Consider the following 15,225-nt stretch of genomic DNA (forward strand, 5'->3'; position numbering starts at 1 on the left):
AGTTTCCGCCACTTTCGTATAGATGGCGCTAGTGGTCTTAAAAATATCGATATTTTATTTTATTTATTGAGAAAAGGATCGTAAGCTCCATACGAGCTCATAGATTCGGTACAGAAATAAATGTTATATATCTTTACAGTAAATTTGTAAAAGTTAAATTTACAGTAAGTTTGTAAATGTCGATAAGTCGGTAACTAGTTGAGGAGTTGACTAGCGCCACCTATTGCAAAGTCGCGGAAACTATTCGGCAAGTAGTTTCCGCCACTTTCGTATAGATGGCGCTACAGTCCAAAGTGAAGCGGCGCGCGCGGTAAACTACATTTATTTGAATAAGTACATTTAAAATAAACCCCAAACAAAATTATTAAAAAATGATAAAATAAATGTAAAAAGTTTATTGTTATAGCTTTATTTCCAAATATTTATATTTTAATTTGAATGATCGTTATGAAGTGGAAATTTTCTTTATATCGACTAAGTGTTGTCTTTTAACAAATGATCATTTTATTTTTAACAGAAACATAATAGGAATAAAGTCTTTAAATTACGTATGTACAAAAACAATGATAAAATATAAATATTATAACGCTGTTCGAGTTCACTCTTGAATATTTCAACGTACCATATTAATGGGAAGGATATTAGAAAAAAGAAAAGGAGTACATATTAACATAATTTAGCATTTTTCCATTGCATTTTATAAAATGTTTACATGGGGAAATATTTACAAAAATATGAGTGGAGTGTGATGAAATGTAGAAGACAGGAAAAAAGGATGAACAATATAGTTTCATGAACGATTCAATTAAGAGTACCCCGACATTGTGGTGCTCCACATAAGCATGGGATTTTATCATCCTCCAATGGAAATTTATAATCGTATGTAATTTCCTCGTTAACTCCTATCGGTTGTTTACTATAGATTACAATTTTCTTTTGACTTTCGATTGTAATTACTTTTGCGTAACAATTCGGCTGAAAAAAAAAACAAGACAGAATTTACAAGTTGATCAGAGAAGATGATTGTAGAGAATAAAATTGCATTTGAAATATAGATACTTGTTATAAATACTCACATTGCAGCTATGATTAATAAATCGTGCTAAGTTTCCACATTTCGTTGCATCAATAATTGTATCTAAATCGATGCGGAAAAGATAAGAACTTCCAATACCAGTAGCTTCATATTGAGACTCTCTTAAGTCAGCAACAACTGGCCTAACCATTTGACCAACATATTCAATGACCATTTCATCAGCTGCTATTGGTTCCATGGCGAATAAACCCCAATCGTGTATGCCAGATTTCGCGAATTTCAATTGTTTTTTCCTAAACTGTAATATATAAAACGAACGTGATAAAATGTGCTTTATAAAAATTAATACTAATAACAAGAATTTAGAAAAATCTTACCTTCAACTGATTAAACTTAAGAAGATCACTATCGGTATCAATACCGAAGGCCGTTAATAACCGACGTTGATTACTTCGAGCTTCTCGAGACAAAGCTTGCATTTTACCGGTTAAAGTTTTATTATTATTCTTTGGACCATTCATTGTTCCATCACCTCCAGCATAAGGGCCATTACTATCCTCAACATCGTTACTGCGTTGTATGCTTTGCGCATAGTGATGCTACAAAAAGAAAAAGTTTTTTAAAATTTCATGCTTAAATATTGAGAATCAATTAGAAGTTAATCAAATATTGATACATATGTGGAATCATACCTTATGTTTAGCTTTCTCTCGTACATCAACTTTATAATATCCTTCCGTTCTTGCACTTCCACTTGTATGTAATCTAAGTTCATCTCGTTTTCTTCGTTTAGCAGGACTTGGAAGATCGGTTGGAGGATGATCAACCCAATGCGTATCGTTTAACCAATAACCTTGAGTATCATCGGCTAACAAAGCTTCGTAACTTCGTCTTAAATATTCCACATCTTCCGCGTCTATTCCTCTAGTTAGAAATTCATACAAAATAGCCATTTCCGACATTAGATCACGTTCTTTATACGTTACTGTTGGTTCCTCTACTTTTTTCGGATATTTTTGATAAACAAATTCATTTTCAATATTCTCTTTTTCTCCTTCATGATTTTGATGAGTATGAATTTTGGTATATTTATTATATTTTCGCTTTTCTACTTTGTGAGTTTTATCTTTACCCTTAGCTAATTTCATTATTTTTGAAGGTTTTATTTTTATAGGTTTTATCGGTGCCGGAGGTGCACGAAGTACAGTTTTCGCTATTTCTGATTGTGCCGGTGGCAATGAGTATGAATGTTCCATGAATACTTGAGAAGCTTGTGAATTTGGACTCTGCTGACCATTCAATCGAAGTTCGGCTTCAGCTTGATACCTAATCAATGCAAAATAATTTAAATTTTTACACTGATTCGTTTAATACATAATAATAATGATCATATGTATGTTAAATAATTTTACAAACCTTAACCTTCTAATTTCTAAGCTTTCTTCCTCCGAATCGGTAGTAGGTATCTCACTAAACATCTCGATCTTTTCTGATTCTTTTAATATGGGTTCATCGTTAATATATTTTTCAGACATAGTTTGAAGAGCTCTAATAATATTTGGTTGTACAGGTCCCGGACTTCTATGTCTTATAATATTATCTTGGCCAGCTAACGTTATTAAAGCTTCTGCTGCAGAATTTTCCATTTTTTGCATATCACACGGTTCTTGTTTGCTTGTTACCATTAAAATACCAATATGTGCAATCGGTACTTCATTTTCAGTTTCATCCTCAATATCCTTTGCTTCTACGTCTTCTTTTACCGTTACATGTTTCTCAAGAATTTCCTCGTCAACAGATTTTTCAATCATCTCTTCACTTTCTTCTTTATCGTTTTCGTATCTTAGCGGAGATGGTATTGGGGTAGCATCGTTATCACATTGCGGAAACTCGTTCAAGATTCCATCTTTTATTTTAATATCAGGTATTGGTGTTTCTCTGCCAAACGGTGTTGGACAATCTAACGAGCGTTGAATAGCAAATTCCATTAAAATATCAGGATCTTCGCTATTGCAAGCAAGGGGACGATGATCCGATATACGGCTGTCCGTGTCTTGCTGAAAATAAAAAATAATTATATGAAAGTATCACATTAGAGTATTAATAAAAACAATTGTAATTATATAATACCTCGTCTTCATAGTTCGCAGAACATACTTCTTCGTCTGAACTATCACTCGAACTACTAGAAGATTCGCTGCAACTAATTTCTTCGCTGCTGCTCTCACTTGATGTCGACGACGACGACGACGACGACGAAGAAACACTTGGAAGAGATGTAATTGGCCTTTCAATTTTTTGTACAGATTCTAGATCAAGATCGCTATCGCTTTCTATAATTTCAGTATCACCATGATCAGACTGACGACTATCTTCATCTTGCGGTAACGGGCTTGGAGCTTTAATCTTGCGCTGAAAAGTAAGGTAAGGTAATTATAATTATATTAATTTAACTATATAGAAATTCATATATAATGGAAATAAGAAATTTACCCTGAAAGAAGGCATCTTTGGCATGCTAGCTCTAATGCCCAAACCAAATCCATCATAATTAAATCCAAGTGGAGTTCCTTGTTCTAACAGTAGCGATAATCCCTGAGGTTTTGAACCCTCTTCTTTATTATTGCTAATAACAGTAGTATTATCACCTCCTTGATTTTGACTTTTCTCTGATTTCTTTTCATCCCACCATACTTCAAATAATTTAAACGCGGTATTTTCAATCATTTTCTTATTAAAATCCTTTTTTAAAATTTGTTTTAGTTCATTTACAACTCTGTTTAATACCCCATTGATAGTAGGACCCTGGATTTTCGATAATCACATTTTTATTAACATTTTAAATAACAAAAATGTGTTATTATATCTAGAGTATATAAGTATATACCTGTGGATTATCTTTCGTAATGCTGTGATTTGCCATAGCATGCAATCTTGACTGAAAAGATGGATAATAATTTGTTCCTTGATGATTTCCTACTGTTCCAGAGAATGATGTAGTATTTGGTTGGTAATGACTTTGTAAATATGTTGTTCCATAAGGGTATGGATACTGTGCCGGTCGAGGCCAATGATACATATCATTGGGAGGATAATGGGTTATATGACCAGAATAACCAGCTCCAGGATACAACTGGCTTGCAGGTTCTGTTTGAGCTATAACCTGAATATTTAAATAATTATTATATATTTCATTTGCGATTTATAATATACGTACCTCTTCAATTTTCTCATCTCCTGAACTTAACGGACTTAACGACATTCTATCATCATCTGGCGGAGGTGGAGGTGGTGGCTCTTTTGGTGGTTCAGGCTCGATTTCATCCGGTGCAGGGCTGTAACTTCCCAATAATGCTTCATCTTCGCTCGAACTTATCACACTTCCTAGCTCTTCGTCGATAGAAAATTGATTAATGCTATTCTCATGCACTTTCCATTGTTCTTTATTTCTCTCCCTCATTTTTTCAAAACACGATTTGTATATCTCATGAGATAAAAACGGACTCGGTGGGTCTGAAAGTATTTCATTATCCGCGTTAACAGATTTTTTCTCGTCTTCCGAATCGCTACCAAATTGCAGGAACGGAGGTGCCATTCCCCCTGCCTTGTCTTTTAATAACATAGCGATTCTGGTATCCAAATCTAACGTTTTACGAGTCTCCACCGGTGAATCCCGAGATGAATTTTTCGTTACGTTCTGATTTTCTTTCTCTTTTTTCGGGGTCTGATGCATTTTTATATTAGAAGCCTTGGAAATTGGAACTACGTTAGAATTAGAATTATCTAAATTTGTCCCATGCTGAACAGGCCACATAGATGATGATGCGTAAGTTGCAGTTCCTGTACTATTTCCCCACCACATACTAGAATTTTGTTGGATCGGAAGATTCTGAGATACACCTTGAGGCATACTTGGTAAATAATTATTCGGAGGTTGATGGTGGTAACCGCTATAGTAAAAATCATAATTCGTAGCTGGAGTTGAATTTTGAGAATAATTACTAGAATAATTTAGTTCGCTAGGCGCAGTACCATAGCCTAAATCGCTTCCAGTACTACCACTAGGAGTAGGATAATCTCGATATTTACTATATCTTGAATTCTCCGCATACGTATCCCTCACCTTTTCTATACTCGATACCATCTTTTTATTACTTTTAAAATCATCCCTTTCTTCGGGAATAATTTTTTCAATCGGTGTTTGTTTCTCCTGTTCAATTTCAGGCTTGATTTCTTTTTCTATTTTCTTTTCTGGCTTCTTTTCAGCAGTTAATTCATCATAAATTTTTTTACATTCATCCCCAAATGCATCAAGAAATACTCTTAAAACTTTACCCATCACAGATGTATTATTTAATTTTTCTACACAAGCTTTAGAAGCCTTCGTACTTTCAAACACCACCCTTGCAATTCCAAGATGCTTATTCGTTAATGGATGATAATAAACAATTAGCTCTTCCACAGCGCCGAATTTTTGAACCATATCCGATAAAAAAGTTTTATCAATATTGTCATTTAAATGGCAAAATGTTACTTCGAGCGGAGGCGGTTCACCACAATAATTCGAGTCAATTTTAAACCTAGGTACAGGTAAATCGAGCTGTTCTAAACGAGTCCAAATTCGTGTTAATTGGGATCTCGGGTCTCGAGGTTGAACTTCCGGATAAGTTGGATCTCCTGGAACCATACCATCGTATCTATATAATTTTGTAGCACCTTTCACCAAAAATGGATCAACTAATAATTTATAATTTCTTGGCTTCTGAGCTGGTTGGGCAACAGATGTATCTTTTTGCGAATGCGGTGTATGAGCGTGGCTATGTTTCGACGATTGACTGGAATTTTGTGATGTATTTTGTATAGTTCCATGTGAATGCCGATGACGGTGTGAATGTGCATGCGAATGTCCATGTCCATGCCCATGTCTCTCCATTCCGTTCATTGCCTCCAAGCATTATCCACTCGCGTAACTTGCTAAACATAAAATCAGAATTACATTATCATTATATAATAAACCTTTTAAGTATTTAAAGATACTAAAATACTAAATAGTATATATGTATAATAGCACTGCAAGGAAAAACAATACAGAAAATATTAGCATAAGATAAGATCTAATTATCACTTGTAAAGTTATATTTGTCTTTATAATTCCAAAGTTCCTACTACATAATTATAATATATGGAATGTTGAAACTATTGTATAGTTAAAAAATAAAAATTTCAAATAAACAAACTAATAAAAGAAGATTAAATGGTACATTTAAGATTAAATGCTCCAAATTTATACTAATACAAGAAATATTATTGCTTAACATAATATATGATAGAAATGTTGTTCAACTTACGACCAGAATGATTTCGTGTCTCCGATGAATTGCTTTGCTTATGAATACAAGAAATTCATGTTTCAATAATACATAACCTTAAATGTTTCAAAAATTTTAGGTTGTACTTTCGTATGAATAAACAATGTGACAACCATTTCGTAAAAAGAATTCCGTGAATCACGTCTTTTAAAGTTATATCCTTGTATAAATTCCAGTGAAGCAATGCCTCTTTCTATGGGAAACACAATCCTTAAGTTTTATACAAATACGTCCCGGTTTTTTCAAAAGTGTAATTTTTCAACTTGCTTGTATAATATTGTATTTACTATGTGGACGTCATTTATGTGTTAGCTTCAATATCTCATTCCGTTTTATTCTTCGTTGATATCGTTCTTCATAAAAAATATAGGTTTATTGATACTACCTTTCCGACACACCAGCGCAAAACTACTTCAATGTTTGACTGTTAGTACAACGCACTGCACCCTGGCATTTTCCTAATTTTTATTGAGTTATAATCAGTATTGCAAACGATGGTGTGTCAACTAAATAATTTACCGATACTTATTTCACTTTAATTCAATGTATGGAATACGTTTACTGTACGTTAACAAATTCATAGCTTTGATAAAACTACGTGAACAGTTTCGGATGACGCCATCCTTGTTGTAAAGAGCATGACGGTTCTTTTAATCATTTTTACTAAACAAATGATATGAACATTTTCAGTGAAAGTAAGATATTTTTCATAATCATAAAGACGATGTTTAGACTATTTTATCAATAAATTAATAGGCTAAAGTACCCCAAAGAAACATCCAAGCGTGCAACTGAGCCAAATATGTAACATTTTTTTTCGTGTCCTATTCTGTCTTGATTCACAGATTTTAGTTGCGTCGAGAAAATAGTTGAAAATTTCGCCTGCTACTGGCATTCTGTTATATTTACCAATAATTTACTAATTAACGCTTAATAACGGTATTGCAAAATAATTGTTGAAATTCTTCTCATACAATGAGTAGCATTTAATACACGTATTGGTCAGTCTTGATCTAAGAGAATTTTCATGAAACCTATTGGCAAATGAACTTTCTGCTTCTAAAGAAAATTGCGCATTATCGTGCGCATACGTAATACGTATATAAGCGCCATACTTTGTATCAAAATAACATTAAAATACATTTTAAAATATATTCATGAAAGTAAAATTATATTACAGCTTAATACTTATGAAAATATCGAAGAAAAGTAAAATACAAATTCTCCCAAAAAAATCAGTTTTACTTTTGTAGTTTGCTTTTGATAAGAAAAAAATCTTCTTCATTTCATTTACATCTGAGAAGAAAGTAATTGATTACTTTTTGATAATTCTAAATAAATAAATAATCAATCAATTTTTTATTATCTACAAGCTGTAATATTTATTTGTTACCGATGAAGGGTTAATATATTTACTGTTTCTTTATAATTCGAAAGAGGGCGTAAATGCTACAATTACAACCTAACCTATGGTTCATCTATGAAATGGTCAACTAAAGTCAGTATTTTGTGCCTATTAAATTTTGCATTTCCATCTTAGTAATTTGTTGTACATTTTAAGTCAATTTAAAATAACTACCTTAAAGTAAAAGAAAAGTTGTTTTTAAAAATGTCTTTTCTACAAAGTTTCTTTAAACGTAATATCCCAACCGTAAAGGCTGAAGAGGAAGACGGAGAATTAGTTGATCCTCAAAAACAGCTTCGGGTAAGTCAAAATTATTATATAATGCTTATATTATAATAACAATGAAACTTTTCTGTTAACAATTCAAAATCTGTTACTTATTCAAAATAGTAGAAGTTTTTAATTATTGCATTTATAACAAATGATTTTATTTTTTCCAGGAAAAATGTGCAAAAAGAGCTAAATGTGCTACTATGCAAGAGAAACTAACTACATGTAATGATCGTGTTAATTCAACTCCTGAGACAGAAGAAACTTGTCTTGAGGAATTAATCGATTATGTAGAATGTGTAGATCATTGTGTAGCAGAGAAACTGTTCAGTTTACTTAAGTAAGACCGTGAATCAATTGAAATGTGTAATCATTGTTAAAGAATCTTGTAAATCGATACATTGTAGACATATAACATTAGGAATAAATGGTTATTTATAAGTAAGTATTAATTTATGTTGATATTCCTTTATCTGTATTTAAAATTTAAGAGCTATAAATTTAACAAAATTTCAACAAGAGGAATTATATAATACAATGAGTTACAATATGCTTGATATAGAATTATATAAAAACATTTGGTATAGCCTTCATAAGAAATGTATATGGAATGACATTTATTTTATTTACATCCGAATGTTTCTTTTATTTGAAGTCTTATATTATTCAGCACCTACTTGTAATACATCAAAACATACTGCACAAACACGCACTGGTTTATTTAATCCGAATTTTACAATTGGAACATCTTGACCAGAACATTTATTGCACAAAACTCGACCACAGTGACGGCTAAAAAAAGTAAAAAAAAAAAATTAGTTTTATATAAATGTAAATTATATATATATATATATATATAATATATGTTACAGTTTTTGTACCAGTGATGTTTTCGCATTGTGAGAGAGAATTTTGTACCACATTCCAAACAGAGATCTTTATCAGCCCATGGTGCTTCTTGCGTCAACGAGTCTAATAATCTATACAGTAACTGTTTCGTTGCTACTTGATAATTAAAAATTGTAATTCCTTCTTTATTCATCGATGCTAAACATGCACCCGATTTTACTAACGTACGACAAAGTTGACCATTGCCTTTCATATAAGCTATCAGTAATGGAGTATTACCATCCAAGTCTTAAACAAAATATCTTTATTAGAATTCATTTATATTTATATTTAGTTTAATATATTTTTATATATTTTTACCTGCATTATTTACTGGATAGTGTGACATACATTCTAAGAAAAGTTCGCATATAGTTGCTGCATTATCTTTTCCACATCTGGCTAATTCATGTAAAGCATTTCTTCCTTTAAGATTGACCGCCTCTGCATCTAGTGTACATTCAGTTAAAAGTGTTCTTACTACTCCTACATGACCTTCTCTTACAGCTACATGTAATGCATTGTCGCCGTCTGCATTTACAGCATCAAAATTAATATTGTTCTAAGAAGAAGAAGAAGAAAACGGATGTTAATAATGATGTTTACTAAATAAATATTTATGATACTGTGTATTACCTGCAATAAGGCAGAGGCAACTGCAGCATGTCCTGCTTTTGCAACAGCGTGTAATGCGGTATTTCTATTTGCATCCGTATCATTAACGCGCGCACCAGCCAAAATTAAACTTCGCACTAACATTTCATTTCCAGATATTGCAGCAAGATGTAAAGGCGGAGTTTGTGTAACATCGTGAACTCTGGAATTTACATCTACCTACAAAATTAGTTGTTTTATTGAAAAATTCCAACTAAATTGAAATATGCATTTTCATACCTACCTGTATAGATAATAGAAACAAAATACTTTCCATATCATTCTTTTGAATAGCAGTATGTAAAAAGTTTCTACCTTTGTTGTCATACTGTTCAGCAGCTTTAGGTAATCGTTCTAATATCGCTTGTGCCGCCTTATTGTTTCGGAATGTCAAAGCTGTTGCAAATGGTGTTAAACCTTTTTTATCTCGTTTGTTTAAATCTATGTTAGGATGACAAAGCAACAGAGAAATAATTTGTGAATGTTGATTTTGTATGGCTACATGAACTGGAGTTTTCCCTTCTATATCTCGAGCATTTATATCGGCATCGTGTTCAATAAGCGTTTGCACAACTTGCTCTAAACCCCACTGACAACTTATGTGCAATGGAGTACATTCATCTCTAGCTTCATCACCTCCCGAGCCATCTGGACCAAGTTTTTTTGGAGCATTCAAATCGCAACCACTAAAATAGAAATATTACTTAAAAGCTATACTACAACTTTTTATAACAATCTTCCAATGCATTAGACACCTTCTTATAAGAAATTGTGCAATGTCTTCTTTATTCTCATCAATTGCTCTATGCAATAATGTTTGTAGGCAACCATCTGGACCAGGTCCCCAACAATCAGTATCAGCTCCATATTTAACTAAAATAGATGCTATATCTTCTTGATCCGAATCCAATGCATCCCATAACGGACATCCTACAGAAGTATCCACACCTCTTTTACAAAGAGCTTCAACAACTTCACCTAGTCTACAGTGCACAGAAAGTTGTAAAGGGGCCTCTCCATTTGCAGTCCTAAGTTAAAATTTTTAAGTATCACATGGTGGGTTAAATAATGCTAAATTTAAATATTAAATAAATTAAAGATACCTCGCGTTCATGTCTGCACCATTTTCTAATAAAAAGATTGCCGTTGCTGAATCCTCTTTTAATATTGCTTGATGTAATAACGTTAAGCCTTCTTTATTATATTCGTTGATATTTGCTCCAGCTTTTATCAAAGCCAAAACAATATCTTTACCTTTTTTAAATGGAGCTTTAATAGCTATGCTCAAAGGTGTTTCGTTTGCATTATTTTTCAAATTTAACTGAGAATTCGAATTAGGTGCATCTAATAATTCTACTACAATATCAAAGTATAAATTTGATACAGCAATATGTATCGGCGCATCACCGGTAGAAAATGCAACTTCGTCCACTGGAAGACCATTTTTTAATAAAGCTTGCGTCAAGTTTCTTGAACCAACTTTACAAGCTTCGTGTAAAACTGAATATCCTTCATTATTTTTTTTCATCAAATTATCTTTACAATGTTCGATTAAAAACAGTGCTGCTTCTTCTTTACATTCTCTTATTAAAACATGTAGCAAAGTGTCTTCTGTATTTTTATATATAGGATTAGAAGTTACACCTTTATCTAAAAGTTGTTTAGCAAAAAATTGACCAAACGGATCTAATTTCATTGCGATGCACAATGGAGTATCATCCTCGTTAGTAGTTTTGTTCAAGTTTAAATCTGTACATTCTATCAAAATATCAAACAGCGGTTCGTTTCTTTCCTGTATGCACTTGTGTAAAGCAGTCCTACAAGAACAAATACGACAATAAATTAATATATTATTTTTAATGAAAATTGAATAATATAGGAACAATTAAATTACCATCCTTTATGATTTTGTAAATTAGGATCAATCCCAGCTTGTAACAAACGGGACGCGATCGATAACATATTTTCTGAACTATGTTTTGTTATCAAATGTAAAACAGTACATCCTTCTAGTTCTTCAGGATTCTTTATGTCTTTTGTATTTCCAGTAAGTTTCAGAGGGTTGCATAGCTGTTGTACGTTACCACTATTTTGCAACTGTTCTATTATAAATTCTGCTGAATAAGAATCTCCTTTAATAATAGCAGCTTGGAGTAAAGTAAGTCCTTTTGAATCTTTTGCATTTAAATCAGCCCCATGCTTAACTAAGGTACGTGCTAATGATGGTTGACATGTTTTTAAAGCAACTTCCAATGGTAATTCTCCTTTGTGATCTAGTGCATTAACGGCTTTAGTTAACTAAAAAGAATAAAAATAAAAAAATGATTAATTAAATATATATTATAAAGTTTCTGGTTTAGATAAAGTTTTTCAAGTATTCTTTGAGAACCACTGCTTCGCATTTTATGCGTAATGAGATGCGCGTAGAAGTGGGTAGCGGATGCTTATACGTGCACGTATTAGTGATTTCTACATACTACATTTATTATTAAGGACTACATAACGGCGTTAAAACGCAAACGGAAAGAAATATGATGATTACATTCTGATAAAACAGAACGGGCAGTTTATAAAGGATAGAAAAATCATGACGTGGCGTAGAAAACGGTCGCCTAACCACAGTCAGCTTTCGGTCAAACGGACGCATTTCGTCGCAGAACAAAGAGAACAGTTAACAAACACTCTGTCATCGCAATGTGACATTTGGTGAATGTTAATAAATTAATGTTATTAGGAATAAGTGAAAGTGTTTAATTAAATTATGTTCTACTTAGTAAATTTATGACACTTTATATAATATAAGAGAAATTTAATTATGAATTCAACAGTCCTTGATATATTTACCAATTGATATTTGTTTAGATCTGTAAGTTTTTTTTTCTTTTTTCATTAAAAACCAATTTTATAATTGTAGTATGTATAAATAACTGTTACAAGTAATAATATTTAATAAATTTAATGTTTAATTAATTAAAATTATTTCAGGTTTGTAAAATGACAATGATCAATTAAATTTTAGTAATAAACATAAATTGTTACGAAAATTGTAAATAATATTTAAAAAATATATTCTTAAAAATATACATAAATACTCTGCTAATAATTGACTGTATTTTGGACATAAATAAGATGGCTTTTCAAACAAAATCAAATAAGGTTTTACTAATTACTGCATTTTTTCTATGTATGTACCTACTCAAAATATTTGTTAATGTTATTTAATTAACAAAATTAGTATTTAATATATCTGAATATTTTTAATTATATTCTTTAAACACTGAATAGTTTTAGACACAATAATAAAACCCATAACTGCAGATGGTATTTCATGTTTCAAATGTTTACCATCACAACCAGGAAATGAAGAAACTGATTTATTATGTTCACAATTTGATGGAAGTTCTAGATTTCAAGTTTACTGTCCATCATCAACACTTTGTAAGAAGAAAACTATTTACTATAAATTTAAATGTAAGTAAATATTTATCATATTTAAAAATATATATATTTTTATACTAATTACTTTGTCATTTTTTACAGCATCTGTAATAACAACTGTAGAGAGGGATTGTGCACTTCAAAAAAACACAGTTCCCATTTACAATGATGTAGATAATAATTGGAATGATAACGAAGAAATTGTGAAAACAGCTTATGAAGAAGGTTGTTTTATTGGTGAAGATAGAGGAGCCCCAGTAGGTCCACCAGAGTATTGTTTTTGTAGTTTCCATTTATGCAATTCATCAGAATCAATGAAAACTATGAATGTATATCATATTGCTTTGCTCACAGTAACATTATTATTTACAAAATCGTTATGAATTTTTCTGTTTATGTACTTACTAGGATAAAAAAGAAAACATTGAAATATATATATGTTTGAAAAGTTTTTAAAAAGTAATATAAAAAGTATTAACATTTTTTACGAAATAATCTTTCTTCTTCTAATACCTTGTTTGTATCATTCTTTTTAGTACTTTCAAATGCAGAAAATAAAATATAATCAATGTTTCAAAATGATACATCATGCTTATAAGCAATATTTATATTAACAAATTTTTAACTTACCCCTGTATTGTTTTCCACCAAATACAAAAACACTACATCTTCTCTCATCAATCTAACAGCAGCATGTAATGGGTATTTACTCTTTGTTTGCAATAATTTGTACAATAAAGATCCAGGCATTTCTTTAAAATCTTCTCCACTCAAATCTTCCTAAACATATCAATTTTGAATAAACTGATGTTATAATACTGATCAATATTCAAAGTAATGAACATAATACATAATAAATATCTTACCCAATGTGCTGAAATCAAAGAGCTACAATGCTCTTTTAATTGTCGAGTTCCTAATTCTTCAGCAATAGCATACAATTGTACACAATCTTTGAGTCCCACATTTCCAATTAAATATTTCTCGCAAAGTTCAACTAATTCTGTCAATTGAAAACTGGAAGCTGCTTTCATTAAATCTACTGTTAAATTTTCTTGACCAACTTTTCCCATATATATCCATTTTAATAACACCAATCCAACATTAGGATCTAAATGAGTCCAATCTACAAACATATTCTATATTATACATATGAGTTTTTTTTTACATATGTTTCTATTAAACCTTTAACTAATTACCTAATGTAGTTGCTTCAGCAATCATTGGATCACTGAAAAAATCTGTTCTAGCAGATAAGATAAACTTATGTGCTGGTATTTCTTGATCCTTTAATTTAATAGTTACATCACTATAACATAATATTTGTTAATGAAAATGCTAATGTATAAAGTTATAAACTTAAAAGATTACACACCTATATCGACGTTGATTGTATAGTGATGCTATAATTGTTAAAAGTCTTCCAATAAATCCAGAATCTTGTTTACTTGCAGTAACAATAGCATATTCACGTTGCAGTTCTGTGTTTGTATTATATAAATTAATGTATTGTTCTCGCAACAAAGATAAATGTTGTTGCCATTTCTGTGCTTCCATAGCATCCTCTAAAACGTAAGCATATGATTGGAAACAATTGATTAATTTACAAGTAAGTGTTTTTAACTTACCCATGATTACACTAGCAATTATATTAATTCTTTTATGAAGTACAAAAAATTATTGCATGTTCACGTTTTCACACTGGTTTATATTTGTTCTGCACAATCCATTCCCTACAAAAACAATAAAAAAAGAATGATTAAAATTTGTAGGAGGAAACTTCCAAAAAAGAAGGCCGACGTATCGCTTACACTTAAATAATCTACAAATGAAATTCTATCATATATGATACGCTCGCATACAGTCTTCATTGTATTTGTCATATAAGCACATACATATTTTCATTCTAAACTCAGAAAATTGTAAGTCACAGTTTTTTGAAAGATACAAAAACTTCTATTTAGACTTCTAAAAGAAACAAAAAAACGTTTAACCTTTGATTCTAATAGCAGTGACTACAGATACACCAAGACTGGATATATTTTTGGTCTAGAGCGTCATGATTTTATGGGGTCTCAAATACCCCCAGATAAGGTTTGGCCTCCATGGGGAGAGTATTTATATATATATGTATGTAAACACTGAACATTTTGTTGTATGGAACA

At 31.3% G+C, this 15,225-nt stretch overlaps 4 protein-coding genes across 10 annotated transcripts; 2 read left to right on the plus strand and 2 right to left on the minus strand.

Annotated features, from left to right (window-relative positions):
* Positions 1-562: 562 nt before the first annotated feature.
* Positions 563-7,394, minus strand: Set1 (SET domain containing 1). Of its 3 annotated transcripts, none has more exons than XM_034320501.2 (11): positions 6,693-7,394; positions 6,385-6,598; positions 4,254-6,010; positions 3,924-4,199; positions 3,530-3,841; positions 3,167-3,448; positions 2,453-3,093; positions 1,729-2,362; positions 1,414-1,635; positions 1,077-1,334; positions 563-975 (listed from the first exon to the last, which is right to left on the minus strand). In XM_034320501.2, the coding sequence occupies exons 3-11, from the start codon at positions 5,976-5,978 to the stop codon at positions 802-804; spliced, it is 4,524 nt and encodes a 1,507-aa protein (XP_034176392.2). In that variant the 5' UTR covers positions 5,979-6,010; positions 6,385-6,598; positions 6,693-7,394; the 3' UTR covers positions 563-801. The 3 variants fall into 3 exon arrangements, with proteins under 3 accessions (XP_034176392.2, XP_076547607.1, XP_034176391.2); XM_076691492.1 differs by having other exon boundaries at positions 6,673-7,394; XM_034320500.2 differs by having other exon boundaries at positions 6,385-7,394.
* Positions 7,395-7,847: 453 nt separating this feature from the next.
* UQCR-11 (Ubiquinol-cytochrome c reductase 11 kDa subunit) lies at positions 7,848-8,525 on the plus strand. Its single transcript, XM_034320513.2, has 2 exons — positions 7,848-8,110; positions 8,251-8,525. The coding sequence occupies exons 1-2, from the start codon at positions 8,015-8,017 to the stop codon at positions 8,422-8,424; spliced, it is 270 nt and encodes an 89-aa protein (XP_034176404.1). The 5' UTR covers positions 7,848-8,014; the 3' UTR covers positions 8,425-8,525.
* A 74-nt stretch (positions 8,526-8,599) lies between these two features.
* Positions 8,600-15,074, minus strand: LOC117602455 (rabankyrin-5). Of its 3 annotated transcripts, none has more exons than XM_076691896.1 (14): positions 14,872-15,074; positions 14,689-14,793; positions 14,436-14,625; positions 14,260-14,369; positions 13,927-14,186; positions 13,691-13,840; positions 11,517-11,920; positions 10,726-11,439; positions 10,378-10,650; positions 9,863-10,308; positions 9,605-9,798; positions 9,290-9,530; positions 8,962-9,217; positions 8,600-8,872 (listed from the first exon to the last, which is right to left on the minus strand). In XM_076691896.1, exons 2-14 carry the CDS (start codon positions 14,690-14,692, stop codon positions 8,743-8,745), a joined length of 3,372 nt encoding a protein of 1,123 aa, XP_076548011.1. In that variant the 5' UTR covers positions 14,693-14,793; positions 14,872-15,074; the 3' UTR covers positions 8,600-8,742. The 3 variants fall into 3 exon arrangements, with proteins under 3 accessions (XP_076548011.1, XP_076548013.1, XP_076548012.1); XM_076691897.1 differs by having other exon boundaries at positions 8,621-8,872; positions 8,951-9,217; XM_076691898.1 differs by lacking the exons at positions 14,689-14,793; positions 14,872-15,074 and having other exon boundaries at positions 14,260-14,347; positions 14,436-14,575.
* On the plus strand, positions 12,011-13,493 carry LOC117602459 (uncharacterized). 3 transcript variants are annotated; one of them, XM_034320512.2, is made up of 4 exons: positions 12,011-12,488; positions 12,608-12,806; positions 12,914-13,093; positions 13,163-13,493. In XM_034320512.2, the coding sequence occupies exons 2-4, from the start codon at positions 12,752-12,754 to the stop codon at positions 13,441-13,443; spliced, it is 516 nt and encodes a 171-aa protein (XP_034176403.1). In that variant the 5' UTR covers positions 12,011-12,488; positions 12,608-12,751; the 3' UTR covers positions 13,444-13,493. The 3 variants fall into 3 exon arrangements, with proteins under 3 accessions (XP_034176403.1, XP_034176400.1, XP_034176401.1); XM_034320509.2 differs by having other exon boundaries at positions 12,013-12,488; positions 12,908-13,093; positions 13,163-13,491; XM_034320510.2 differs by having other exon boundaries at positions 12,013-12,328; positions 12,908-13,093; positions 13,163-13,491.
* Positions 15,075-15,225: the final 151 nt, after the last annotated feature.

This window comes from Osmia lignaria, chromosome 13, assembly GCF_051020975.1.
Source record: "Osmia lignaria lignaria isolate PbOS001 chromosome 13, iyOsmLign1, whole genome shotgun sequence".
Classification (NCBI taxonomy): Eukaryota; Metazoa; Arthropoda; class Insecta; order Hymenoptera; family Megachilidae; genus Osmia; species Osmia lignaria.